The 27757-nt window shown below is 34.8% G+C and overlaps 3 protein-coding genes across 3 annotated transcripts; all 3 read left to right on the top strand.

Moving 5' to 3' along the window:
* The first annotated feature begins 947 nt into the window (after positions 1-947).
* Positions 948-3774, top strand: LOC117918457 (probable receptor-like protein kinase At2g23200). The gene has a single exon (XM_034835139.1). The coding sequence runs from the start codon at positions 964-966 to the stop codon at positions 3481-3483; it is 2520 nt and encodes an 839-aa protein (XP_034691030.1). The 5' UTR covers positions 948-963; the 3' UTR covers positions 3484-3774.
* A 280-nt stretch (positions 3775-4054) lies between these two features.
* Positions 4055-7432, top strand: LOC117918458 (probable receptor-like protein kinase At5g24010). The gene is made up of 2 exons (XM_034835140.1): positions 4055-4181; positions 4290-7432. The coding sequence occupies exon 2, from the start codon at positions 4755-4757 to the stop codon at positions 7263-7265; it is 2511 nt and encodes an 836-aa protein (XP_034691031.1). The 5' UTR covers positions 4055-4181; positions 4290-4754; the 3' UTR covers positions 7266-7432.
* A 6636-nt stretch (positions 7433-14068) lies between these two features.
* LOC117917686 (F-box protein GID2-like) lies at positions 14069-14933 on the top strand. The gene has a single exon (XM_034834043.1). The coding sequence runs from the start codon at positions 14174-14176 to the stop codon at positions 14729-14731; it is 558 nt and encodes a 185-aa protein (XP_034689934.1). The 5' UTR covers positions 14069-14173; the 3' UTR covers positions 14732-14933.
* Positions 14934-27757: the final 12824 nt, after the last annotated feature.

Raw genomic sequence — 27757 nt, 5'->3', positions numbered from 1 at the left:
CTATTTGTAGCAGACAGCCCCTCGGTACGCCAAACGTTCAGCCAACGCTATCATTAAAATCGACACATTGCCTGGGGAATACCCAGAGACGGCGGCTCATCGTAAATGCTCTCCTGTCTCTTCGCCCCCGCTCACCACGTGGCCCAATGAGCACAAAAAGCAAACTTCGGTTTCAAAAAGCAATCATTCCCAATGATCCACGTAGTTGTCAAATGGATGGACGTACGATCTCAATTGTGATTCCTGATTCAGCTGCCCCTGCAAAAGGCGTCCGGACAGGGTGTCCGGACACACCCTCCGATGGTTTTGTCAGCCATGGAAAGAGAGATATAAGCAATGGGCACAGTTGGCCTTTTACTAGGTAATGAAAAGCTTACCCTCTTCTTTGCGCGAAGGTTTGTATATATAGTTCTTTGGAAATTCTCTCTCCTTCATAAATGATGGAAGGCTTTTTGGTTTACCATGATGCCACTAAGTGGTGGCAGGGACATTCTCATCCTACGAACGGCTGTCAGAGATCGCGGGAAGTGACTTGCTGTCACTTCTGTCTTTTCACTCTGCAGGTATTGGAATATGATTTGTGACAGGATATCAGAATGACGTGGTGAGGCATGCTTGGCTTGGCCAGAGGTCCGGATGAACATATCCGGGTAGAATATGAAAGGTCGCCGGATGAGTAATGGCGGTGTTCCGGATAGGATGTTTTGCGAGTGTCGTGTGCTCTTTATTTCAGGGGTCCGGATAGGAAAGCACGCCACGTGTACTTTTGGGGAAATCTGGATATCGAAGGATCACGTGCCACGTATCGTCAGGGGACGCGTGCCACGTGTCATCAGGGATGGGTCCCTACACTAATGACTCTAAATGTTCCCTGCTTATCCTACACAGTTTCTTGAAGTGGGTTCCACGTGATTTTGTTGCCCCAAGCAGGTTAAAGGCACTGAAGGCATCCTCAGCCTGATCATGGAGAAGTTTCACGGGCATGAAATCTTTGTTCAGCTGTTACATCTTCTCCTCCTGCTTCTCTTATCCCTTCAATGCCTTTCTTCGGATTACACTCCTCCAAGTAAGTACTTCATCAACTGTGGGTCAAGCTCCAATATCAGCGATACCAGGAGGACCTTCGTCGGTGACGAAAGTTCTGACTCCTTCACCTTATCTCCCAAGCAGGAGGCTGTTGAAGACAACAGACCTTCTCCGGCTACATCTCAAATCTATCAAACAGCGAGACTTTTCAGAAGCCCGTCCTCATATGAGTTTGACATCGACCAAATCGGCATTTACTTGGTACGCCTCCATTTCTTCCCCTTTTCCTCCCCAACCGATCTCTTCACTGCTCTTTTCGATGTTTCGATTTCTGGGTTGCCCGTGTTGCTTCATAATTTCACTGTGCAAAACACCAGAAATCTTCCTCTCATAAAGGAATTCTTACTCACCGTTAATATCAGCAAATTCATAGTGAAATTTGAACCGTCTCAACAGTCGTCCTTCGCATTTGTAAATGCTATAGAAGTCTTTATTGCTCCTGATAGCTTCATCCCTGATTCTGCTCTACTAGTGACTCCAGCAGGAAGTAAAAATAGTAGCTACAAGGGTATATCCTCTCGAGTTCTGCAAAAAGTTCACAGGATCAATGTTGGGGGCAGTGATATCGAACCCGATTCTGATACTCTATGGAGAAAATGGGTTCCAGATGACCCTTATCTTTTTAATAAGAGCGCTGCAAGAAATCGATCTGCCTCTACAGATACTAGCTACCAGCGAATCTTGAGTGGATATAACGACAGTACTCGTTATATTGCCCCACCTCTTGTTTATATGAGTGCCAAAGAAATGAATAAAAATGGCAATGATCCGTTGCAATTTTTCAACATCAGTTGGGGTTTTGATGTGTCCAAGAATGCTAAGCACCTTCTTCGGGTTCACTTCTGCTACTTTATTAGCAGCTCTGGGTCATTTAATCCACGGCTCAATCTCTATATTTATAGCTTCTTCAGTCAGAAAATAGATAATATCCCCTTGGGAGCTCCTTTTTTCCTTGATCTTTTAGTTGTTTCAGATGATTCTGGATTTCTCAATGTCAGTATAGGGCCTCAGATTGATTCTCCAGTTAACAATTCCTTCCTCAATGGCCTGGAGATTATGGAAATCATGGAGGAATTGGGTTGGGTTTCTATGGAAAATGAGTCTAAGAAGAAAACTACACCTCTCCTGACTGGTTTAGTTGTAGGAGGTTTGGCTCTCGTCGGCATTGTGATAATTGTGCTCTCATTGCGATTAAAATGCAGGAAGGAAAAGCCTGCTGAAGCTTCACACTGGTTGCCAGTTACTGTTGATGGGGGATTGAGTTCCCACAGCAGGGTGTATGAGGCAACCATCCATGGCTCCCCTGTTCCTCATTTAAATCTGGGATTAAAAATACCTTTTGCAGAAATTCAGTCAGCAACAAACAACTTCAGCCGCAAGTTGCTGGTTGGTAAGGGTGGATTCGGCGAAGTCTACCAAGGACTTCTCAGGAATGGCATGAAAGTGGCAGTGAAGAGAAGTCAGCCAGGACATGGCCAAGGCCTGCCTGAATTCCAGACTGAGATATTGGTGTTATCCAAAATTCGCCATCACCACCTGGTTTCCTTGATTGGATATTGTGACGAAATGAATGAAATGATCCTGGTTTATGAATTTATGCAGGAAGGCACTCTGAGAAATCATCTGTATGGTTCAGATTTGCCTTGTTTATCTTGGAAGCAAAGGCTGGAAATTTGCATTGGTGCAGCAAGGGGACTTCACTACCTCCACACAGGTTCAGAAGGGGGAATCATTCACCGTGATATTAAGTCCACAAACATCTTGCTTGATGACAACTTTGTTGCTAAAGTTGCTGATTTTGGATTATCAAGATCAGGTCTTCCTCAACAAACCCATGTCAGCACAGCTGTAAAAGGCACCTTTGGATATCTCGATCCAGAGTACTTCAGGACCCAACAGTTGACAGACAAATCCGATGTTTACTCTTTTGGTGTGGTTCTTCTGGAAGTGCTATGTGCCAGACCAGTTATCAATCCCTCACTTCCAAGGGAGCAAATGAACCTAGCTGAATGGGTGATGGTTTGGCAGAAGAAAGGATTACTTGAACAGGTTATTGATCCTTTGCTCGTGGGTAAAGTCAATCTCAACTCACTAAGAAAATTTGGTGAAACAGCAGAAAAATGTTTGAAGGAAGATGGCACGGATAGGCCTACTATGGGTGATGTGATGTGGGACTTGGAGTATGCTTTTCAACTTCAACAAACTGCAATGCAGAGGGAGCCATTAGAGGACAGCACAAACGATGCTGCTTCCACATTTCCATTGCCTACCATTCAGCGTTATCCTTCATATAGCTTATCAATTTCAGACATCCATGGGCCCAAAAGAAGGGACGGCAGTTCAGAGACAACAGAAAGCGAAGTTTTCTCCCAGTTGAGGATTGCCGATGGCAGATAATTTCAGTGTCTTTGAGGCAAGGTTATGAATTCATGTTTGTTCAGCTTCCACACACTGTAGCCGGAGTGGGATCAGTGATTTAGTTTGTCAATTGCTTAAGATGTTGTTTCTAATGGGCTCAAGGGACTAGTTTATTAGCCTTGATAATTTGGCAGATTAGCTTGTGTCAAATAAATTTCAGTTTATGAGAAATTCGATTAATAAATCTCTACCCCATTAGAAACTCTTCCCCTGCTTCTCTTGTTGATTAATTCATTCAAATTACATGAATATCACTGCTTCTGTTCTCTATATTCAGAAGAATGTGAGAATCATGCCCCGGAAATGCAGGAAGCTAATAAAAACGATGCAGTGTGCTCAATCCTCATAATGTATTATGTACCTGAGGAATCCTTCTTAGGATGGTTGTAAGCTTTTGAATTTCCATTTCCCTTCCTCTACGCTCCCTCCAGTCAATAGGCCAATGGAGGTTGGGCACGGCTCTGTTGGCAACCCAACTTTTACTCCTGCACTACAAGTTCAGAAAATGACATCAGTGAAGAATAATTGCGGTAATGTGTTCTTTAGCGACTATTCTCTACCAAAAGGAACAAGACATTAGAATCTTTTGGACAGTTCTAAACTTGTACAACACTTTCATGAATTATCGTAGTTGTTACTTGTTACTCCACATAAGCACTACTACTGCTTTTATTTTGGTACGTCTCATTTTCTGTTTTAAAATTTTTCACTATCTCAAATTTTAAAAGCGCTTTTATACTTTTTTTGATGAGTTTATGCCAGCTTAATCCAATTTTTTTTTTCAGATTAACAATGAGGAAATGCCGTAAATCCCTTCCATGGTCCTGCTTCTCTTGTTTATTACTCTCTTTATTATTACCCGAATTCATTCAAGCTACATCAAATTAATGTTTTTGCTCTTAAAAATGGCCAAAGTTTTGGGACAGTTTCAAAGCTTTCCAGACTCAAGCTTTCTACACTTCCTTGTAGATCTGATCTTATTTGCTTGGCCAGCAGCTCCTGACTGAGTCTCCCTAAAATGCTTCTGTTGTCCGTTTCTGCCAAAAAAAAAAAACAGATTTACTTCGCTGCAATGGAGATGAATCTACCAGAGTCTCCCAACCACCCGTTACCCCAATATTAAATGCAAGGCCAGATGTTTCAACGCCAAAGTCAATTACTTGTCCTCCTCCTCTGGCTGGATAATGAATGGTGAGAATTAGATTTAAAGTGAAAAATAAGCAGAAATTGGATACTTTCTCAGTCTGATCATGGAGAATTTTCACGCACATGAAATCTTTGTTCAGCTGTTACATCTTCTCCTCCTCCTTCTCTTATCCCTTCAATGTCTTTCTTCGGATTACACTCCTCCAAGTAAATACTTTATCAACTGTGGGTCAAGCTCCACTATCAGCGATACCAAGAGGACCTTCGTCGGGGACGAGAGTTCTGACTCCTTCACCTTATCTCCCAAGCAGGAGGCTGTTGAAGACAGCAGCCCTTCTCCGGCTACATCTCAACTCTATCGAACAGCGAGACTTTTCAGAAGCCCATCCTCATATGAGTTTGACATCGACCAAATCGGCATTTACTTGGTACGCCTCCATTTCTTCCCCTTTTCCTCCCCAACCGATCTCTTCACTGCTCTTTTCGATGTTTCGGTTTCTGGGTTACCCGTGTTGCTTCATAATTTCACTGTGCAAAACACCAGCAATCTTCCTCTCATAAAGGAATTCTTACTCACAATTAATATCAGCAAATTAATAGTGAAATTTGAACCGTCTCAACAGTCGTCCTTCGCATTTGTAAATGCTATAGAAGTCTTTATTGCTCCTGATAGCTTCATCCCTGATTCTGCTCTACTAGTTACTCCAGCAGGAAGTAACAATAGTAGCTACAAGGGTATATCCTCTCGAGTTCTGCAAAAAGTTCACAGGATCAATGTTGGGGGCAGTGATATCGATCCCGATTCTGATACTCTATGGAGAAAATGGGTTCCAGATGACCCTTATCTTTTTAATAAGAGCGCTGCAAGAAATCGATCTGCCTCTAAAGAGACTAGCTACCAGCGAACGAGTGGTTATAACGACAGTACTCGTTATATTGCCCCACCTCTTGTTTATATGAGTGCTAAAGAAATGAATAAAAATGACAGTGATCCGTTGCAATTCTTCAACATCAGTTGGGGTTTTAATGTGTCCAAGAATGCTAAGCACCTTCTTCGGGTTCACTTCTGCGACTTTATTAGTTCATCTCCATATTTATTGCTCAATCTCTATATTTATGGCTTCTTCAGTCTGAAAATAGACAATATCCCCTTGGGAGCTCCGTTTTTCCTTGATTTTGTAGTTGTTTCAGATGATTCTGGATTTCTCAATGTCAGTGTAGGGCCTCAGATTGATTCTCCAATTAAAAATGCCTTCCTCAATGGCCTGGAGATTATGGAAATCATGGAGGAATTGGGTTGGGTTTCTATGGAAATTGAGTCTAAGAAGAAAACTACTCCTCTCCTAGTTGGTTTAGTTGTCGGAGGTTTGGCTCTCGTCTGCATTGTGATAGTTGTGCTCTTGTTGAGATCAAAATGCAGGAAGGAAAAGCCTGCTGGAGCTTCACACTGGTTGCCAGTTACTGTTGATGGGGGATTGAGTTCCCACGGCAGGGTGTATGAGGCAACCATCCATGGCTCCCCTGTACCTCATTTAAATCTGGGATTAAAAATACCTTTGGCTGAAATTCAATCTGCAACAAAAAACTTCAGCAGCAAGTTGCTGGTTGGTAAGGGTGGATTTGGCAAAGTGTACCAAGGAACTCTCAGGAATGGCATGAAAGTGGCAGTGAAGAGAAGTCAGCCAGGACATGGCCAAGGCCTGCCTGAATTCCAGACTGAGATATTGGTGTTATCCAAAATTCGCCATCGCCACCTGGTTTCCCTGATTGGATATTGTGACGAAAGGAATGAAATGATTCTGGTTTATGAATTTATGCAGAATGGGACATTGAGAAATCATCTTTATGATTCAGATTTGCCGTGTTTGTCTTGGAAGCAAAGGCTGGAAATTTGCATTGGTGCGGCAAGGGGACTTCACTACCTCCACACAGGTTCAGAAGGGGGAATCATTCACCGTGATGTTAAGTCCACAAACATCTTGCTTGATGAAAATTTTGTTGCTAAAGTTGCTGATTTCGGGCTTTCAAGATCAGGTCTTCTCCATCAAACCCATGTCAGCACAGCTGTAAAAGGCACCATTGGATATCTTGATCCAGAGTATTTCAGGACCCAAAAATTGACAGAAAAATCTGATGTTTACTCTTTTGGTGTGGTTCTTCTGGAGGTGCTATGTGCCAGACCAGCTATCAATCCCTTACTTCCAAGGGAGCAAGTGAACCTAGCTGAATGGGTGATGGTTAGGCAGAAGGAAGGATTTCTTGAACATGTCATTGATCCTTTGCTCGTGGGTAAAGTTAATCTCAATTCACTAAGAAAATTTGGTGAAACGGCAGAGAAATGTTTGCAGGAAGATGGCGCTGATAGGCCTACTATGGGGGATGTGGTGTGGGACTTGGAGTATGCTTCTCAGCTTCAACAAACTGCAATGCAGAGGGAGCCTTTAGATGACAGCACAAATGACGCTGCTTCCACGTTTCCATTGCCTAATGTTCAGCGTTATCCTTCATATAGCTTAACAATTGACGGCACTCATGTGCCCGCAAGGAGGAACGATGGTTCAGAGACAACAGAAAGCGAAGTTTTCTCCCAGTTGAGGATTGATGATGGCAGATAATTTCAGTGCTTGTGAGGCAAGGTTGTAGACAATCTTCGTTAATTACCTTTATTTCCTGTGTTATAAATTATAATTGGAAGACTTGAGAATTGTAGAGCTGTATTGTAAGTCTGGATTCTATAATCTTTGTACTTCTATTTTCCTGGCATACTTTTGTTCACCAATCACCCTCACACTGCCCCAAACTTTCACAAGCAATGTTCACCAGAGAATTCCACTGACCCGCCCAATCAAGCTCAATTTCGGGTACTTCCTTCATTCTAAATACCAGACTCTGGTAACTGCAGCAAGTCTATTACGTTTCCAAGCAAACCCTGATGCTCATTTTTGCAATCTCCTTGAGGTAGACTTCCACCAAACTCTAAAACTTCTCATATCAGAAATTTGTTGAACTGTGGATGATGGGATGGATAACATCTTCATTAATGTTTTGTAGACTGATGAAGTGCATTTATATGGACACCAACCATGTCTTTTTGCTGCAACTGCATGTTCTCTAGACCCCAGAGGCTTTAGGATATTTCATATTTATGAGCCTCCATCTCACATCCATGTCAAAAGACATTTTCAGCATCCTCTATTCTATTACCAGTATCCAAGATTTGTATATGTATGCAGGCACTCGTGACAGTGTTCAAGAGTGTTTGTCAAACTTGATTGCATTTCTTTTGGGGTTGGGTGGTATGTCACGGACGCAATATATAAAAAAAGAGATGGAATCGGTCTTTGGGGTCCATTTTCATTGACCTGTTCCACCTCCAATGGTTGGAATGAGAAGTTCTTCCTTCTTGTTTCAATATTGTAGAATAGAGATGACAGGTATATGATATAGATGTTTCACATTTTATATCATGTGGGAATCAGATAAAATTGTCACGGGCGTCTCATCATGTTGAAAGAAATTTTCATAGACACCTAACTCCTTTATTTACAAATATTGATATTCAACTTGCACAACCTTTCTTTGGGGTCCCATTACATGTGAGTGTGAACAAAAAGAGTCTTTATATTTCTGTGAATAAAGATCGACTTAATTAATTTGTTTAGTCTTCTTCATCAGGCAACTCACGCCACGCTTTTTCAAATTTCGATTAGAATCAAATAACAAGTGGTCAAACAATGAGATTCCCATGACTTGTTAGGTTAGAATTGTGTGAATAGAGTAATGGACCAAGACCACCGAGTACTAGGCCATGGTAGGGAATGGAGTTATCTGGCATGGTTTTTTCCAAGCCCAACACCTAGGGAAGACGTTGAAAAGTATTCCAAATTACTAATAAGGAAAGATTTCCTTTTATAAAGAATAATTCTTAAGGTAATGTATTATTATAATATTAAATTTCATTATAAAATAAAATAAAAGGTTATTAGAAATATCTTTTTAAATATTATAAATCATGTGACAGAAAAAATTATAAAATAAAAATGGATTTGTAAAATAAGTTTTATCGACGGGCTTTTAATTCAGAATGTAGATATAAGAAATGAGGAGATAAGATGTTTCGGGAATCCAATAGTCGTATATGGTTTCTATCTTGAATTATTTTATTTTTGTAATCTTAATCTAACGTTGTTTAGAGTATAGCTTCCTTGGGCACATCAGTATTGGGCTAAGAGTTGTGAAGGGCTTCAAGTTCTACGTACTCAACCCATGTTAACTGCATGGCAGTTGCCTTCAAGCTGTGACTGCAAACGCGACACTTAATTCAGAAATACCTCATCTGTTGAACTGGTTTTTTGAGAAAATGAATGAGTCAATATCCTCAATTTTTCTGAAGGTTATGTATAATATGATTAACTCCATTAGGAAAACGTACAATTTGGAGAACTACTTTGAAAGACATATCATTATCATTTGTGACTGTATGGTTTGTCAGTCCTAGGAAAAATAGTTCTTTGACTAGCTAGCTTTTATGATTCCTCAAGAACATATTCCTTTGCATTGTGTTTAAGCAATATCAATGGACAAAATGGATGATCTTCTAATATGGAGCCTCGTCAACAGATGCTACTATATGAGAATTTTACATGTGTATGAATCAATAACAACCAAAAACAAGTGGCACTGGTAGAGAATATTGAGTAGCTAATGGCCAGTGCCCTTTCCGCTAGGCCCTGAAGCCAACTGAAACACTTTGTCCCTCACAATAGTCCTGCGGCTTGAGTCAGCAGAGGTTTTGGAGAACGAAGCTCGGTCTACAGATTCAATCGTTAACCTTCCAATCTCACTCTTGGCCACCAGCAGAAGCGCTCTAGAATGAACCAAACTTGGCCGTGTAAACACCAGCATCACCACAACCATTGTCAGCACACAGAAGCGTGGACTCATACTTGATGTTGCAGAGGCGTTTTTCATGAACCCCATCTCCAAAATACCTTCAAATATTCTTCACACCAAGGAATGTCGACCGTGGAGCATCTCCCTGGCCTAAGGCAGCGGCCTTATATAGAAAGGGTCGGCTTGGGTGGTGGCCGCAAAGAACGGTGAGGAATTTTTGAGGGAGTAGGACACCTACAGAGGAGATATTTGACTGACTTTTTGGATCAATGTAAGGATCTGGGATCGGAAATCAATCTCAGTAGCCTTCACATTCGAGACAAGTTCCTTTATCTTTGACCTCACCCACCAGTTGATTGCCTCGTGTTTCGGAGTTTGCCGCAAAATTTTTGGTTTCACGTGGTGTGTGTTTCTAAGTTTGGGTGTGGTTAAATTAAGATTCAAGCTTTCCCCTTTTTCCCTCGTCTTTTAACCAGTGCTTCACATATTGGATTCCACTTTTCAAAATTTCAACGGTCTGTAACTCGTTTACGCAACCCCATTGGGAATGTCGGTCCAAACACACATTTTGAAATGAAATCGGCTATGAGGTGGCCTCGGGGGTATCAGATATTACCATGATTCAAAGGGTTATACACCTTATATGATTGTATTTAAAAAGTTATAAGTAATCTATCTAAAATATAATTAAATTAATTCATATTTATATAAATACCCAAATACCCATTGCTAAATTAACCCCATTAATCATTTGTTCTTGCTCTTATTTCTTGTTCTCTGCAACCCTCGATGAAGACTATCCTTGAATCAATCTTGAATATTGGTATCACAAAGGACTCGGCTGGGACGAACACAACTCAACCGAGTCGCCCGATACTTTGATATTACTGGAATTCACAAGAGGAAATCCTCTAGTAACATTCATCTACAAGTCATGTGAAGTTTGGTACTTTTGTCATGTTTAAAAACAAGAGAGTAAAATCAAATCAAATGAGGTGATAGGCACGAAAGCATGATGTTCCCAATATGACAACACATACAAACAGAAAGGGATTGGGTCAAGGAGAGATCTTTGATTTTAGGAGGAGGAATCTGTTGATGACAGGCCGAAGAATTTCAATCGGCCCGTGGCACGTGAGCCTAGGCTTAGGCCAACACACCACCCGTACATACGAGAGAAGTCATTCAATAAAATCGCCAGTGAGGGGCCGTGTTGCTCGCGGGTGGAGGAGGCTCGTGAAACGAGATTACCTGGGTGGCTGTGGTTGGTCAACAGCACAGCAAGCATGGCCCTGCCCTAGCTTCCAAGTAAATGTTGGAACGATTTCAACTCCTCTACAGTCCAAGCTGCGCCATTGCATGGGAACACACCACATGGACTGAAACACGGCTCCATTAATATGCCTCTACTCCTTGTGGCCTTCATCCTTGTATCATATTTCTATTTTCAACTCAATAAAACTCATAATTTTTTCAAAAATAAATTCTGGAAATTAAATAAATATTATATTTTTATTTTAACATTTAGTTTAAGTTCGAAATTTTGATATTCCCATTACATTTCATTATCTTGAAATTAATGTAAGTTCATATAATAAACCTCAAATGAAATTAATGTAAATTGATGTGAAGTTGGAGGTGTAACGATTATATTTTTTATGATTATTTCATTAGGAGGTTTGGATAGAAGGGAAGAAAGTTGACCATTTGCAAGGGCCTGTGGTCAAGAAAAACAAAAGCCGAAATGGACTTGAGAGAAAGAAGACAAAACAAGCTCGTGGCTTGTGTTGTGTGACAGGGGCCTTTACTCTGTGGACTCGTTGAGGCACGTTATTCTTTGAGACCCATTGTTGCAGATTTTTTTTATTTTTTTTTTTTTTTGGGGGGGGTGGGTGCTGAGAGTCTGAGGAATGAAATCACGTTTCGAGGAAAGACAAGTCAATGGTCGACACTGTATTTTTTTGACCTGCCAAAAACAACGGGCCAAATGTTATGGACCAGGAACCTAGTTGGGACCCATATGACTTCGGCCTTCCTTGTCGGCTCTTTCCATTGGAGCCAGATGGCCTGTGTTGGGCCTTTTAGTACCCACAAGAGGACACTGATAAGAGTACTGACAGGCCCATATTATGCGGGTTGGGCCCAGATGGGATGAGCCATCCCATCCTGATCGGCCCCTATTATCTAAGTACCTCCATGTCCCTATCTCCAGGCTCCATGCTATCAGAATCCATTTTGGGTTTCCGAACAATGGGGTGACCCACTTTGAACTTAACCCATTGACATTAAAAATGACAAAATTTTCCTGAGAGGATCACATTTTTCAAGCTTTTTTCCTTTTGTTCACCCCCATGAACAATTGCTCCCAAAATGCCCAAATTTGATCTCAAGGCATATTCAACGGTGAATATCTATTTTCCAAAACATTCACAAAATACTTAATATTTCCTATAGAGTATGATAGAAAACTAAAATCTTAAAAGCATGTTGAGGCTAAATCTTGACGCTAAAGTCAATAATTCTGGCATACATTGATTTTTATGGTAGACGCCACAAAAAGCAGAATCCTTTTTGGTCATGTCTTCTTCCCAAATGTTAAGTCACTTAACTTTGTTATAAAGGTAGTAAAAGAAAGATTGGATTTGCATGTTTGTCTTTGAGATTCCAAACCTTTCTCTTTGTTGGTGGACCTTTTATAAGATCACTTTCATGCAATGACTGCCCTGTGCTTTGTATTTGCTGTTCCCATAAAGACTTGAATGTAGACATTCTTAAAGATTGATGTTTCAGCAAATGCCCTACAAATTGGATGCATATTCTCTTCAACAATGCCCACTAACATCTCGACTAGGATTGATGATGAATTTGGATGAAAATTTCCACTCTACTATTTAAAATTTACCATAAACCAAAGCCTCGGTTTTAAAGGTTAAAGAAAGTAGTCGTAAAATTGAGCAAAAGAAAAGGAGTTGAAATTTCTATTTTGTTTTATTCAATGGGAAATTTAATTTTTTTATATTAAATATTTAAAAATGATATTAAAGTCTTCGGAGATGACCCATGTTACAAAAATATAATAATATATTTTTTTTCATTTAAATCAAAATAGATTTGATATACGTCATTCATGTCTCAACAGATTTCTAATTCTAACAGCTCAATGGAGACTTTTCCGTGTCTTACTCTCAATTCAAGCAAACATATTTAGTATTAGAGTATTGTATCAAATATAACATAACACGGGTAAGGTGCTAAAGATATTAACCCATGATAATTATTATAAAAGAAAAATATACCCTTTTTATAAAAGAAAATGCACTCCTTGCAATAGAAATAAAATAGTCATCCTCTTATGAGCATATAATGTCACATTTGTCAAAAGATAGATTGGACCCCCTTGGCATCAATGTTTCATAGGCATGCCAATGACTCGTGGGAATTTACTTGGAGATGAGCATTCATATGGGAATAACATACCAACATAGCCTAAGAGAAATGCCAAAATAAATAAATAATAAAATAAAAAACATAAGTCTGTCACGCATTGAAAATTAAAAACAATATGCGCTAGATATCATATCAGTGGAAAGTTGTTTTGCACATGTGGCACTAAATCCAAAACATATATAGCTTGCAATTGGTTTATCTCACAATAAAGCTTACCTATCAAAGGATGGATCCACGTTGTGCAATAATTGACTCACATGAACTTTTGAAAAAAATAAATAAGAAATCAGCAAACAATCAAATTAAATTATTAATTTTTTTTAATGTAGCAAATTACTATTTTTGTCAATTTAATGATCTGAAAATATTTTTATTATAATTACTTAAAATAGTACCACACATAATAATAATTTTTTATAACCACGAGAACACGTAAAAACACGTAACCACTAACTCAACATATGTAGAAACAAACAAACTTTGACAACTACAGATATTAAATTAATAAAAATACATGATTATCATCATTTAGACATATCAATAAATAAGAAGACAAATATGACCAACACAAATCAAGTATATAATCATTCAAATCTATAGATTTAATTTAATTCAAATTTTACAAAAAAAATCTTATGTCAATGATTTAACTTATCGAAAGAATGATCCAGAAAATTTGACATATAGCCATTTATATAAGTCCAAGTTCCGGGAAAAAAGATTAGAGGAAAAGTCATGGAAATTTTGTCATTTGTATGGGATTATATGGAAGTATTGACAGAATTGGGTAAAACGTGGACTAATATGCCTTGGAAGTGGGTGGGGACTATGCAGGGGATGCTATGAGTGCACCACCACCTTTTGTTTTTTTTCTATTTTTTTATTTTTATTTTTTTTGTCTTTGCAGTATCTTATGCTTGAGAAATATCAGGTGTAATTGGGAAGATATAAATTAAATAAATAATATAAAGTTGTCATTTTATGAAAAAGTAAGAGAATGCGTGAAATTTTGCTTTTCACTTTGCGTTTGTCGTTATGTGAGGGGAATAAACCGCAAGTTAAGACGAGAAGGGTATGGTGGTCATTTCGTGCCTCTCAACTTCTCCACCCATTCTCCATCTTCATTGGCAATTCGCAGACAGAGCAATAAGGAGAGGGGGAGGCTGTGAAGTGTGATCGAGAGATGAGGCGAGGACTGGACTGCGGGCAAACTCCGGCGGGAGGAGTCGGGAAGAGGCAGAGGAGGCAGGTGGAAGGGGGAGAAGAGGGTGGGGAGATGTTGGCGGAGACGGCGTTTGTGAACCTAGACGAAGATTTGCTGTTCGAGGTGCTGAAGCACGTGGACGCGCGGACGCTAGCGACAGCGGCGTGCGTTAGCAGGCAGTGGAAGAGGACGGCGCACGACGAGAGGCTCTGGGAGATGATCTGCACGCGCCATTGGGCCAACGTCGGGTGCGGGAGTCAGCAGCTACGCTCCGTGGTCCTCGCTCTCGGAGGCTTCCGTCGCCTCCACGCGCTCTGTCTCTGGCCCCTCCTGAAATCCCCCCCTTCCTCCTCCTCCTCCTCCCCCTCCCCTTACACAACGTCGTCTCACTCTCCTCAGTCCTCCCCATTTTCGCCTCCGGTGGTCCCGTCAAAGAAGGCGCCTACTCGCTGGGGAAAGGACGAGGTTCATCTTTCCTTGTCTCTTCTCTCCATTCGCTTCTACGAGAAAATGAGTTCCAAAAGCAAAGGCAGTTAAATTTGCAACTCTATAATCTCCCTCACTCCTTCTCATATTCCACGAAATTCCTCCCTTTTCTTTTATCTTTTCTGTTTGTTTCTCGGGAGAACAGCCTTTGAGCATATTCTGGTATTGTATGGATTTTGTAAATTACAAGTATGAGGTTGTTAATCGTTATTATCCTTCAAACGTTGTAAAAATTGTTGTGTTTGTTCTTCAATTTTTGCCATCCACTACACTTAGAATTGCTTTTGTACAGTTTTTTTATTTTCCTTTTCTATCCTGTAGCTTTAATAATACCTTAGAAAATTAAAATTAATCAAAATTATTCTATCTATATACCATTGCTCTTATTAAAAAATTTATAATTTATAATTTGCTTAATATAAAGGCATCTGATTCTTTATGAAAAAATTAAAGAGAATAGATTCTGCTGCAGGATGAGATTTCAGCACCTCTAGATTATTTACAGGTGGTGGATATGGTGATGGACTGGGCTAATCTTTGGGTTAAGGACTTGGCCTGGCCTGATATTATTAAGCCCAAGTTTGAGATCATGGGGTCCAAAATGAAGAGATTTGTTATAAATGTATTAAAATGGATTGGTTTGGTGGAGGTGGATGACCACCAATTCTTCCACTCTCTTTATTTAAGAGTCTGTATTTAATTCTTCATTTCCATTCCTTCACGTCATACCATTGAGATGATCAATTATTTTATATTTAAAATTATTTTGTAATTATAGAAGTATTTTATAAGCTTTTTAAGTTTGTAAATTCATATTTTTTAACTGTCCAAAATTAGGTAAAAATATTATATTTTTTCATAGTCTAAGTGGGTGTTTGGTAAACCAATCTAATAAACTTAAATTAAGTTGTTAAGTAAATTAAGTATATTTGGTAAAACAACTTAATGGTATGACTTAAAGTAAAAAACAACTTCAAGTAATAAGTAAAAATAATTAATTTATTCTTAAGTCCACATCTTCATTTTACCTGTGTGTTCTCATTTGCTTTAATTACCTTTACAATCTCTTTTATTGCTTCATAATCTTCATTGTTACTTAATCTTCTTTACTCTAATTATAATTTATGATGATAAATATGTCAATTTGATTATGTATAATAAACTTGAAAAACAATCTTAATATTTAAAGTAATAAATTTTAAGTAAACAGTATAATTTAACTTAAAATCAACTTAAGTCCTAAGTAATAAATATTAAGTTTTACCAAACACTCCCTAAAACTATGTAACAACCAAGGATGAAAATATCGGTAATCACGGATATATCGGTAATTCGATTTTACGGATATATCGGATATATCGGAGATATTTTTGGATATATCGGAGATATATCGGTGGATATTATTGGTAGGCTTAAAATTGTTAAAAACTCATGAAAATGCAAGAAAAACCTCATAATAATATAATTAGAAGTATAATAGACATTTTAAAGTTATTTTATTGAAAATTTTGATATATGTATAACATGATTTATCATATTTGATAATAATATCGTATGCATCGATAAAAATATGAATTTTATAAGTATACATTTATTATTAAATTATACCTAATATTATGATATTTGATTATAATATGTCTAATTTTAAAATATATATTAGTATTAAAATATGATCCATTTAATTCAATTGTATTAAACAATATAAAATAAATAATGATATATATATAAATTATTAATATTTAATTAATTATTAATGATATTAAAAACATTATGAAGAAAATTATATAATTTTTATATTTTTGGTAATTAATTAAAAGACTCTGCATTTAATTACAAAATAATTATAATTAATTTGCTCTTTAAAATATTCTTATATTTTCTTTATATAATGATTTGAGTATATATATATGGGTTGCATATTATTTAACAAAGGGCAAGTAGCTCAGGTGGTATGTGGGTGAACCCCAAACCAAAAGGTTTGGGGTTCAAATCCTCTCGACAGCAAGGAAGGAAATGGGTGGAGCACTGTAGCAGCAACACTGTAGCGCCTTGACGGGCACTGTAGCGCGGGTTGACTTTCGTTGACCACGCGTAACTTAAAACTATATGAATAATATTTATTGATATTTTGTCATAGTCAAAATAATTAATTGGTTAAAAGAATAAAATAATCTCTATATTTGTAAAATAATTAGAAGTTATACAAATTATTTCACCGTTTTTATTCATCAGTATTTACATATTTATATTTAATTATGATTTATGGGGTTGTAGCAATTTTTTTGAATTTATATGTTTTTTAGTAAATTATTCATATAGCATCGGTTTCATGCATATTGAATCCCTAATATACTTAAATTGATTACTTTCGACATTTATGGTAACAACTATCTATCACGGATGCTTGATACCCAAACCCTTATTGATGTCATGAATCTTCAAACAACAATTTGCAATGAGGCATCTTTGTAGGATCTCACCAAGGTCTTAATTTTCCTCCACCATCATTTTTATAAAGGTTTAAAAAATGGATGACTTACTTTAAAGAGTTATATCCACCACTGAACAAATGTTAATAAACGATATGATCATTAAAAGTCTATGATTATTCTCGAGGTTCATTATGACTAGATGTACCTAAGGTTACAAGAGTAACCATTTTTAAAAATAAGTATGAAAAAAAAAATTTTAAGAACTGTTTAAAAATATTTTTTAAAATAAATGTCTATTTAAGAACTTAAAATGTTTTTAACTTAATTTTTTTTATAAAAACACTTTTATATATAGTACTTTATTTTTAATCATTTTTCATATCTGTGTCTTTATTTTTTAAAATAATCATAAAAAAAAACAAGTAAAAAAAATTAAAAACAATTTAAAAAATGTTATCTAAAAACACTATATTTGTTGTTTTTAAAAAAAGAAAATAGTTTTCTATTTTTTTTATTGTCAAATGTGTTTTTTTTCCTTTTGTGAATAATTTAAATTGTCTTATAAAACAATTAATGAACAGACCCTATAATTCTACATTATTCAAAATTAATTCTCAATTTAAACTATGCAAAAGAAAAAAAAAATTACTAAAAAAACATATATATATTTCTATGCATTGAATGTACTTGTAGCAATGATATCAAAAAAATGTATATTTACAAAATATTATGAATTGATATTATATTCATGAAAACAACGAGTATCTAATGAAAAATATAACTCTAATCTAACTGGTTTTATGTCATTTCCTTAAGAAAATGTCATTTCATTTCATATTCAAGACATGACTATGAACATGGATGCAAAGAAGGATTTGGTGCCATGATAGACACAGTTCCCATGATCATGGTAATTGTAGGCATTTTTCTTAAATTCTCCTAATAAGAAAGTTGTGTTACTCCACCTGTAACGCCCAAGTATTTTTTTAAGGGTAATTTAGGAAATTACTAATAATAATTAAATTAGTTAATTAATTATTTTAATAAAGTGGAAGAGGGGTAAAAGTGTAATTTTACGAATAAATACCCTAGGTATAAATTAGAAATTCTATCTCTTCCTGTTTTTTTCTGAATAGAGTTCCTGTTTGCAGAATTTCAGAGAACGTAGGTTGGAGTCAGATTTCAGGGTTGAAGAACAGATCTCTATAGGTAAGATTCTAACCCCTAGTTTAATATTTTAGATTCATTGATTAATTTCAAACACATCAGATATCTTTTGGAAAACCCAAATCTAGATTAGGGTTAGTTTATTTATTTTTAATTCGTTTTAATATCAAAATAATAAAAAAATTTAAGATTTTGATTTTATTGTTAGAATTCGGGAGATCTTAAGTTTTATTAGATAAAAAAAAAAAAAAAAAAAATTCCTTGGAAGGTTTCAATTTTAGGCTAGGGTTAATTTTATATATAAAAAAAAAGTAAATAAATATATTGTTATTTGTGGTTGAAGGGATTAGAAAATGTTAAAAAAAAAAAAAAAAAAAAAAAAAAAGAACGCGTGTGCACAACACTGAAAGGAAGGAAAAAAAAAAGGGCGTACGCGTGTACTGTGCTATTGGAAGCAAGGAGAAAAAAAAAAAGAAAAGGGGTGTGTGCCAAACGGAAGAAAGCCTTTTATATATATATAAAATGAATCATGATGATGGTAATGGAAAAAAAAAACTTGCTTTTTGGTTTGGTGTACCCGAGACAACTAGGTAATGGTTTAGTGGCTTTTGAATTGGTTAATTAAAATAATAATATTTAGTTTTAGATTAATAATTAAGATAATAGTAATAATAGTCTTTTTTTTTGTAATAAATAGAATGAGAGATTTAGCAATATATATATATATAGAATTTTATAATGAAATGAAATTGTAATTTAATTAAATTAGTAATGTGTTATTAGAAACAAATTGAGAATTTATTAATTTTATTTAAATAAGGAATAGATTAGTTAAATTATAGATAAATAGTAATAATTATTTTTCTTATGTTATATTAGGAGAAGAGTAGATTTTTCCAGAATTATTTTTCTTCCAAGCTTTCAAGGTTTTTGCATAATTTGAGGTAAGGGAAGTTAATGCAATATTTATAAAATTAAATTATTTTATATGTTATTTTGAATTGCGGAAAAGAAAATGATATTTTGTTACCATGCATGGATCAAACTGTTTTGCACTAAATATTATGTTGGAATATTTTGTTTTATTTATGACACAAAATATGGAGATATTATGTTGTGTAATTTGAATACTTGAACAAAAACATAACTCTGGTTTATTTGGTCCTTGTCAACGGGATATAATAGTTGACTATTCGGCCCTGTCAACGGGATATAATAGTTGACCTTTACATTTTATGGTGGGAATGTAATTGATTTGGACCCCAGCCTCTAGAGGTTTGGTTAGAAGTTACTGGTACTAGTAGTGTTTGGTTCCTTCCACCAGGAACAATTTGACGCTAGCCACCTATTTGAAAAGTCCCACCTAATTGGACATTTGATATTTGATAACCAGAGTAATGAAAATTGAATGGATTTGATTGAATCTTATGTGAAAGTGTTTGAATTTGATATGAAAATGGTTGGTTGAATTTTGAATATATAGTATTTTTTAAACTCTGATATTTGATGAGAAAAAAAAATGATATCTCCTATTTGAAATGAAAATATTTGATCCATGAACTGCATTAATATTCCTTATTGGGTGTGAGCTCATTCCCAGTTGTTGAAAATTTTTCAGGTACTCTTAGTTCGGGTGAGGAGTGATGACTAGGCTGAGGAATGGTCATCATTAGGATTTGACTTAGGATTTTATGTTGGATTTTGTTTAACTTTAGTTATGTTCATTTGGATCTTTGGTATTTGGAAGCTATTTGGATATTGATCCTTCAAATTTTATGTTAGATCAAAGTTGAGTTTTGGAGATTTTGAAATTTGTTCTAGTACTTGAATTGTTTAAGTTTGCAAATATTTGGACAATGGATTTTGGATAGTGGATGTTTTAGTTTTGAAATTGAATTTTGAGGATTTTAGATTTTGTTCCGCTACTCTGAACAGGTATTTGGTAATTGGTAACTTCCGATTACAAAATAATTGTTTGGGTCAGGTTGCACTATAAGCTTAAATTAAGTTGTTAAGTAAATTAAGTATATTTGGTAAAACAACTTAATGGTATGACTTAAAGTAAAAAAACAACTTCAAGTAATAAGTAAAAATAATTAATTTATTCTTAAGTCCATATCTTCATTTTAACTGTGTGTCCTAATTTGCTCTAATTACCTTTACAATCTCTTTTACTGCTTCATAATCTTCATTGTTACTTAATCTTCTTTACTCTAATTATAATTTATGATGATAAATATGTCAATTTAATTATGTATAATAAACTTGAAAAACAACCTTAATATTTAAAGTAAAAAATTTTAAGTAAACAACTTAAGTATAATTTAACTTAAAATCAACTTAAGTCATAAGTAATAAATATTAAGTTTTACCAAACACCCCCTAAAACTATGTAACAACTATCTCTATTATCTCGTAACTTAAAACTATATGAATAATATTTATTGATATTTTGTCATGGTCAAAATAATTAATTGGTTAAAATGATAAAATAATCTCTATATTTGTAAAATAATTAGAAGTTATACAAATTATTTCACTGTTTTTATTTATCAGTATCTACATATTTATATTTAATTATGATTTATGGGGTTGTAGCAATTTTTTTGAATTTATATATTTTTTAGTAAATTATTCATATAGCATCGATTTCATGCGATATTGAATCCCTAATATACTTAAATTGATTACTTTTGACATTTTTGGTAACAACTATCTATCATGGATGCTTAATACCCAAACCCTTATTGATGTCATGAATCTTCAAACAACAATTTGCAATGAAGCATCTTTGTAGGATCTCACCAAGGTCTTAATTTTCCTCCACCATCATTTTTATAAAGGTTTAAAAAATGGATGACTTACTTTAAAGAGTTATATCCACCACTGAACAAACGTTAATAAACGATATGATCATTAAAAGTCTATGATTATTCTCGAGGTTCATTATGACTAGATGTACCTAAGGTTACAAGAGTAACTATTTGTAGACCCCCTCCAGAGGAGCTCTTTTTTGTTATTATTTTTCTGAGGCTTTCTGAAAAAGGCCTCTCAAGTGGGCTGCTCTTGGGCAGCTAGCTAGATGGGATGGGGCGGCCAGATGGGACGTGAGGAGAAAAGGGAGTTTTGGCTTGCTGGGGAAGACACAAAAAAAAGAGAAGAAAAGAGGAGGAGGCAGGGGGGACCAAGGGGAGTTAAAAGAGGAGGATAGTTAAAGAAGGGAAAAACAGAGCAACTCAAGGAACCGGGTCGGTCTCGTTGGTGGAGAGGCAACTTGCAGGTTAGATCCCCAGACACTTCGTGCTCCATCACTTTCTCGTCATTCTGGCTATTAGATGTTAAACATCGTTCAGTTATTTCCGTTGATTCCTGAATATTGTTTTTTTAAGTGATGTTTGAGGAGCCAAGTTTAACTCATATTTAAACTCCTCTTGGTTTTTTTTTTTGTTCCAGTTTGAGTATTGATTTGTTATTCCGGTGAAGGTAGACAAGGTCCATTATTCACTTTTGTTAAGCTTAACCCCCTGTATGCGTGTTCCAAACTGGGGTTTCCTTTAGTTTCGTGAGTACCCCTCGCTTTGAACCCATGAGTGTCACGTGAAAGAGAGGCATGTACAGTCATGCATTCCGCATCCTCATGCTTGCAGCCCTGTATGCGATTCCATCCACCATGTCTCGCCTCTGGAAGCCATGTACACGCCCATCATCCCTCATGCGCACCCCCTACATCTGTACCCCCCCCCCCCCACCAGCCTAGGACGCGGCTCTGGAAACGGTGGCTTTCTTCTACAGCATTCCGGCGAGCCCCATGCACATTCGCACTTCGCATAACGCCGTCGCCGTTAGCTTTCGCTGCAGCCTCGTCGTCCAATGGCGCCGGGTTCAAATCCTCCGCGCGGCCTGCACGCTGTAGGGGCTCCTTGGCGGCGACGTCGAAGGTGATGTCCGCCGACGAATCTCTCCATGCTCTCATGAAGGCTGCAGCAGTAGCCTCCACACCCGCTGCAGCTGGACGTGCTCGACGGCGGAGGAGGCGGCGCGACACGGCCAGATGGCGCGGAGCGGCTACAGCTGGGACCACCTTCCAGGACCTCCGGCGATGCCCTTCCCGCCTCCGTTTTCTCCGTCATAGTCTTCTTGAGGTGAAGAAGAAGGTCACGTGGCTGCAGGTCAAGGAGACGATGAGTATTGGATTTGGGATTTAATGGTTTGGGCCCAAAAGAGAAGCCCAAGTTTGTGAAGGCTTTAATTGCCTTGGGCTTGCCCATTGACATCCTTGAACTTGGGCTTGGATTGGAGTACTAGGCCCAAGTTGGTGATGGAGTTGTATTAGGCTTGCTCAATGAAGACATTGGACTTGGGCTTGAGTTAGAGCCCAGACCCAGTTCGTGTGGATGAAGGGCTCTATGCCAATCATTCAAAAATCATAAGTTTTAATTTAATCCTTGTTTAAATCTCATTTTCATAAATCAAATCATCATCCCGTATTATTAATTATTCAAATTCTAATCCATTAAGAACATCCCATGCCATAATTTAATTCTTCAAGTGCTCTTTTAAATCTCATATTTATCAACTAGAATTATTATCTTATGTTCTCCTATTTTATTTATACCAATCATTCAAAAATCATAAGTTTTAATTTAATCCTTGTTTAAATCTCATTTTCATAAATCAAATCATCATCCCGTATTATTAATTATTCGAATTCTAATCCATTAAGAACATCCCATGCCATAATTTAATTCTTCAAGTGCTCTTTTAAATCTCATATTTATCAACTAGAATTATTATCTTATGTTCTCCTATTTTATTTATACCAATCATTCAAAAATCATAAGTTTTAATTTAATCCTTGTTTAAATCTCATTTTCATAAATCAAATCATCATCCCGTATTATTAGTTATTCGAATTCTAATCCATTAAGAAAATCCCATGCCATAATTTAATTCTTCAAATGCTCTTTTAAATTTCATATTTATCAACTAGAATTATTATCTTATGTTCTCCTATTTTATTTATACCAATCATTCAAAAATCTCACGCTTTAATTTAATTCTTCAAATTCTTGTTTAAATCTCATTTTCATAAATCAAATCATCATCCTGTATTATTAGTTATTCGAATTCTAATCCATTAAGAACATCTCATGCCATAATTTAATTCTTCAAGTGCTCTTTTAAATCTCATATTTATCAACTAGAATTATTATCTTATGTTCTCCTATTTTATTTATACCAATCATTCAAAATCTCACGCTTTAATTTAATTCTTCAAATACTTGTTTAAATCTCGTTTTCATAAATCAAATCATCATCCCGTATTATTAGTTGTTCGAATTCTAATCCATTAAGAAAATCCCATTGTTATTATTGCTACTTTTATTATTATTATCATTATTAATTCAACTTTTAAAGTATTATTATTATTATTATTATTGTTAACGGATATTATTATAATTAACGAATATTATAATTAACGAATACTATTATTATTATTACTATTATTATTAGCGGATATCATCAATATTAATTATTATTATTGCTATTATTATTATCAATTATTATTATTATTGCCATTATTATTATTATTATCATTGTCATTATTAGTATTTGTTCAATTTTTTTCGAATCTTATTATTATTATTATTATTATTGTTAATTCAATTTTTTTCAAATTCCATTATTATTGTTATTACCATGATCATTATTACTATTAATTCAATTTTTCGAACCTTATTATTGTTATTATTATTATTATTATTTATATTATTATTATTATTATCATTATTACTATTGTCATTATTGTTATTATTATTATTATTATCATTAAAATCTATATTCTCGTAGTTTAACCTCCTAAAGTTCATCTCTTATTATTATTATTTCAAACTCCCGAAATCTTATTATTATTATTATCATTAATTCAAATTTTCAAAATCTTATTGTTATTATTATTAATTTAATCTTTCAAAATCTTATTATTATTATCATTTTTATTAATTCAAACTTTCAAAACCTTATCATCATTATTGTTATTAATCCAAACTTTCAAAATTCTATTATTATTATTATTATTATTATTATTATTGTTATTATTATTACTAATTCAAACTCTCAATATCCTATAATTATTATTATTAATTCAAACTCTCAATATCTCAATATTTTATTATCATCATCATTATCATTAATTCACACTTTCAAAATCTTATTCTTATTTTCATTAATCCAACCTTTTAAAATCTCATCATTATCATTAATATATTATTATTATTGTTATTATTAATTCCGCTTTCAAAATCTTATTCTTATTTTCATTAATCCAACCCTTTAAAATTTTATCATTAATCTTATTATTAATTCCATTTTCCAAATCTTATTCTTATTTTTATTATTAATCCAACCTTTTAAAATCTTACCATTAATATTAGTATTATTATTATTACTAAATCAACTTTCAAAATCTTATTATTATTATTATTATTATCGTTATTATTAATTCCAACCCGCAAAACCTTGTTGTTATTGTTGTTAATTTAACTTTTAAAATCTCATTATTATTATTGCTATCCTTAATTCGACTTTCAAAAATCTTGTTATCATCATTATTATTATTATTATTTCAAAACCCTATTGTTATTGTAATTATCCTTACTATTATTATCGTTATTGTTATCACTTTAGGCCCTTATAATTCCAAAGCCCTTTTTAATCCCTTTCGTTTATCCATATTATTATTATCATTTATTGTTATTATTATTATTATTATTATTGAAAATCTATACTCTAGCCGTTTAATTTCTTAAAGTCCATTTCTTCTTATTATTATTAAAAATCTATATTCTCGCAGCTCAATTTCCTAAAGTTCATTCCTTATTATTATTATTATTACAAATTCAACTTTCAAAATCTAAATCTTTCCGGTTTAACTCCCTAAAGTTCATTACTCATTTTCTTTGGCAAATTTCATTTTAATTACCGAGGCTCTAATATTTTAAATTTAATTCCAAATACTCTAATCTTCAAATAAGCTCCAGGGATCCGGTTTTTATTCGAATAGTTTTAATCCCCTTTCAGTTCTTAAATAATCTCCTGGTAGGCAATAGTGAATTCTTCTTAATCCTAAAACACGGAATTTGTGAGACTAGTCCACGAGTAATAAATTGGGCTTTGGTGGGGGCCCTATGTTCGATCTCTTTCGATTTGTCAACTGTGTGCTTAGTGTATTTTGCTTGAGCTTCGTTTTGCGCTCCGATATGCATGAACTATATTTTGTGTTCATTAATTGTGCGCTAATCCTGTTTCTTGATAGCGCATTATGGCTGGTGGCCGAGGTACGCATCCATTCCCATCCTAGTCAATCTCTATTGCGTGTTTTGATTCTCATATTGTGCATGATTTAGGTATGTATCCATTGACTTTTCTCGTTGATTGCCACGTCAGTTTCATTTTATTAGTAGAGACCCGACTTTAGGGACTTAGAGGGGTGCTACGGTCGCTACCGTACCTTCCCGATAAGTAACCTGACCCCCGAACCCGATCCGATTTTTCACAGACCACTTTTTCCGAAACAAGGAGTCACACTTAGGGTTTTTCTTTCTTATTTTGTTTACCCTTTTTAAAAATAAAACAAAAATAAGTGGCGACTCCAAGTCATTTTTCAAACAATCAATAAAAATCAAATTTTCGAATAAAACAAAAATCGAGCTCGCCATCGAGTGGGAAACGCATGAGCACGAAATGCGGGGTCCACACTATTTTTAAAAATAAGTATGGAAAAATAATTTTTAAGAACTGTTTTAAAATATTTTTTAAAATAAATGTCTATTTGAGAACTTAAAATGTTTTTAACTTATTTTTTTTTATAAAAAAACTTTTATATATAGTATTTTATTTTTAATCATTTTTTATTTCTGTATCTTTATTTTTTTAAATAATCATAAAAAAAAAAACAAGTAAAAAAATTTAAAAACAATTTAAAAAAGGTTATTTAAAAACACTATATTTGTTGTTTTTAAAAAAAGAAAATAGTTTTCTATTTTTTTATTGTCAAATGTGTTTTTTTTTTATTTTGTGAATAATTTAAATTGTCTTATAAAACAATTAATGAACAGACCCTATAATTCTACATTATTCAAATTTAATTCTTAATTTAAACCATACAAAAGAAAAAAAAAATTACTAAAAAAACATATATATTTTTCTATGCATTGAATGTACTTGTAGCAATGATATCAAAAAATGTATATTTACAAAATATTATGAATTGATATTATATTCATGAAAACAACGAGTATCTAATGAAAAATATAACTCTAATCTAATTGGTTTTATGTCATTTCCTTAAGAAAATGTCATTTCATTTCATATTCAAGACATGACTATGAACATGGATGCAAAGAAGGATTCGGTGCTATGATAGACATAGTTCCCATGATCATGGTAATTGTAGGCATTTTTCTTAAATTCTCCAAATAAGAAAGTTGTGTTACTCCACCAAAGTCAAATAAATGTGATATGGAAAAACATTGGGTGTGTTCTTATTGTTCAATAAAACATTTAATTGATCTACATATCTCAAATTTATTTGATTTGAAAACCTTGGTGGAAACCTTGATTGGTGATGAGAACATGTCTCTAGATTCAATAATTGTTGATTGAGTTTCGTTAATTAAAAAATAGGAAATGTTAAATAAAATTACAACATTTGAATCAAAAAATTTAATTTAATCGAAAACACACCTCGAACGATTTGAATAATTCAACTTTTTGTAAATCATTTAAAATCACGAGAAATCATATGAGAGTGATTTGAATTTTATTTAAAAATAATAATATATAAACTAAATAAATTAATAGTTTGAATTAAAATAAATAAATAAATAATGCATGACAGAATCCACAATGTAATTTTAGCCTTGACAGTTTTTAAACTTCTAGACAACCATGCCATTCATGTTATACTAAGGCGAGTCATAGTTTTGAAGAGAAAAAAAAATTAAAAAATTAGTCACTAAGAAGAGTCGCTTGCGTAAGGAGTACTCTCGTTTATTTAGAAAAATAAACGAGCCTTGAGTTAGTCACCCCGCTGGTCAAGACATCATCAACACGAGTCGCCTTCATAGTTGATGGTTGAATTCAAACCTTGTGTATGGTCGACCTTTCTAGCCTAGATTGCAAAAGGAATTTTCGACCCATGATTCAAGCAGCCGGGTAGAATCCATGAATCGATGCTAGTTTTTTCCATTTCTACTTCGTTTTCCACACCTTTCAACTTAGACTCGCCAGCCCCTTCCCCTTATTTTCTTTGCTCATGCCTACTTTTCCAGAAGTGAAGAAACTCCCTTGTAGGTTCCTGCACATTAGGCCATTGCTATTATCCTCATGCTCCTTTGAATGGCAGTCAAACAAAACTCTATATAAATTGGACACCCACTTCACCCTTTTGCATATCCATCAAACAATACATTCGCTA

Source organism: Vitis riparia, chromosome 7 (genome assembly GCF_004353265.1).
Source record: "Vitis riparia cultivar Riparia Gloire de Montpellier isolate 1030 chromosome 7, EGFV_Vit.rip_1.0, whole genome shotgun sequence".
NCBI lineage: Eukaryota > Viridiplantae > Streptophyta > Magnoliopsida > Vitales > Vitaceae > Vitis > Vitis riparia.
Note: the sequence above shows the minus strand (reverse complement) of the source record. Positions and strands in the feature narration are given on the sequence as shown.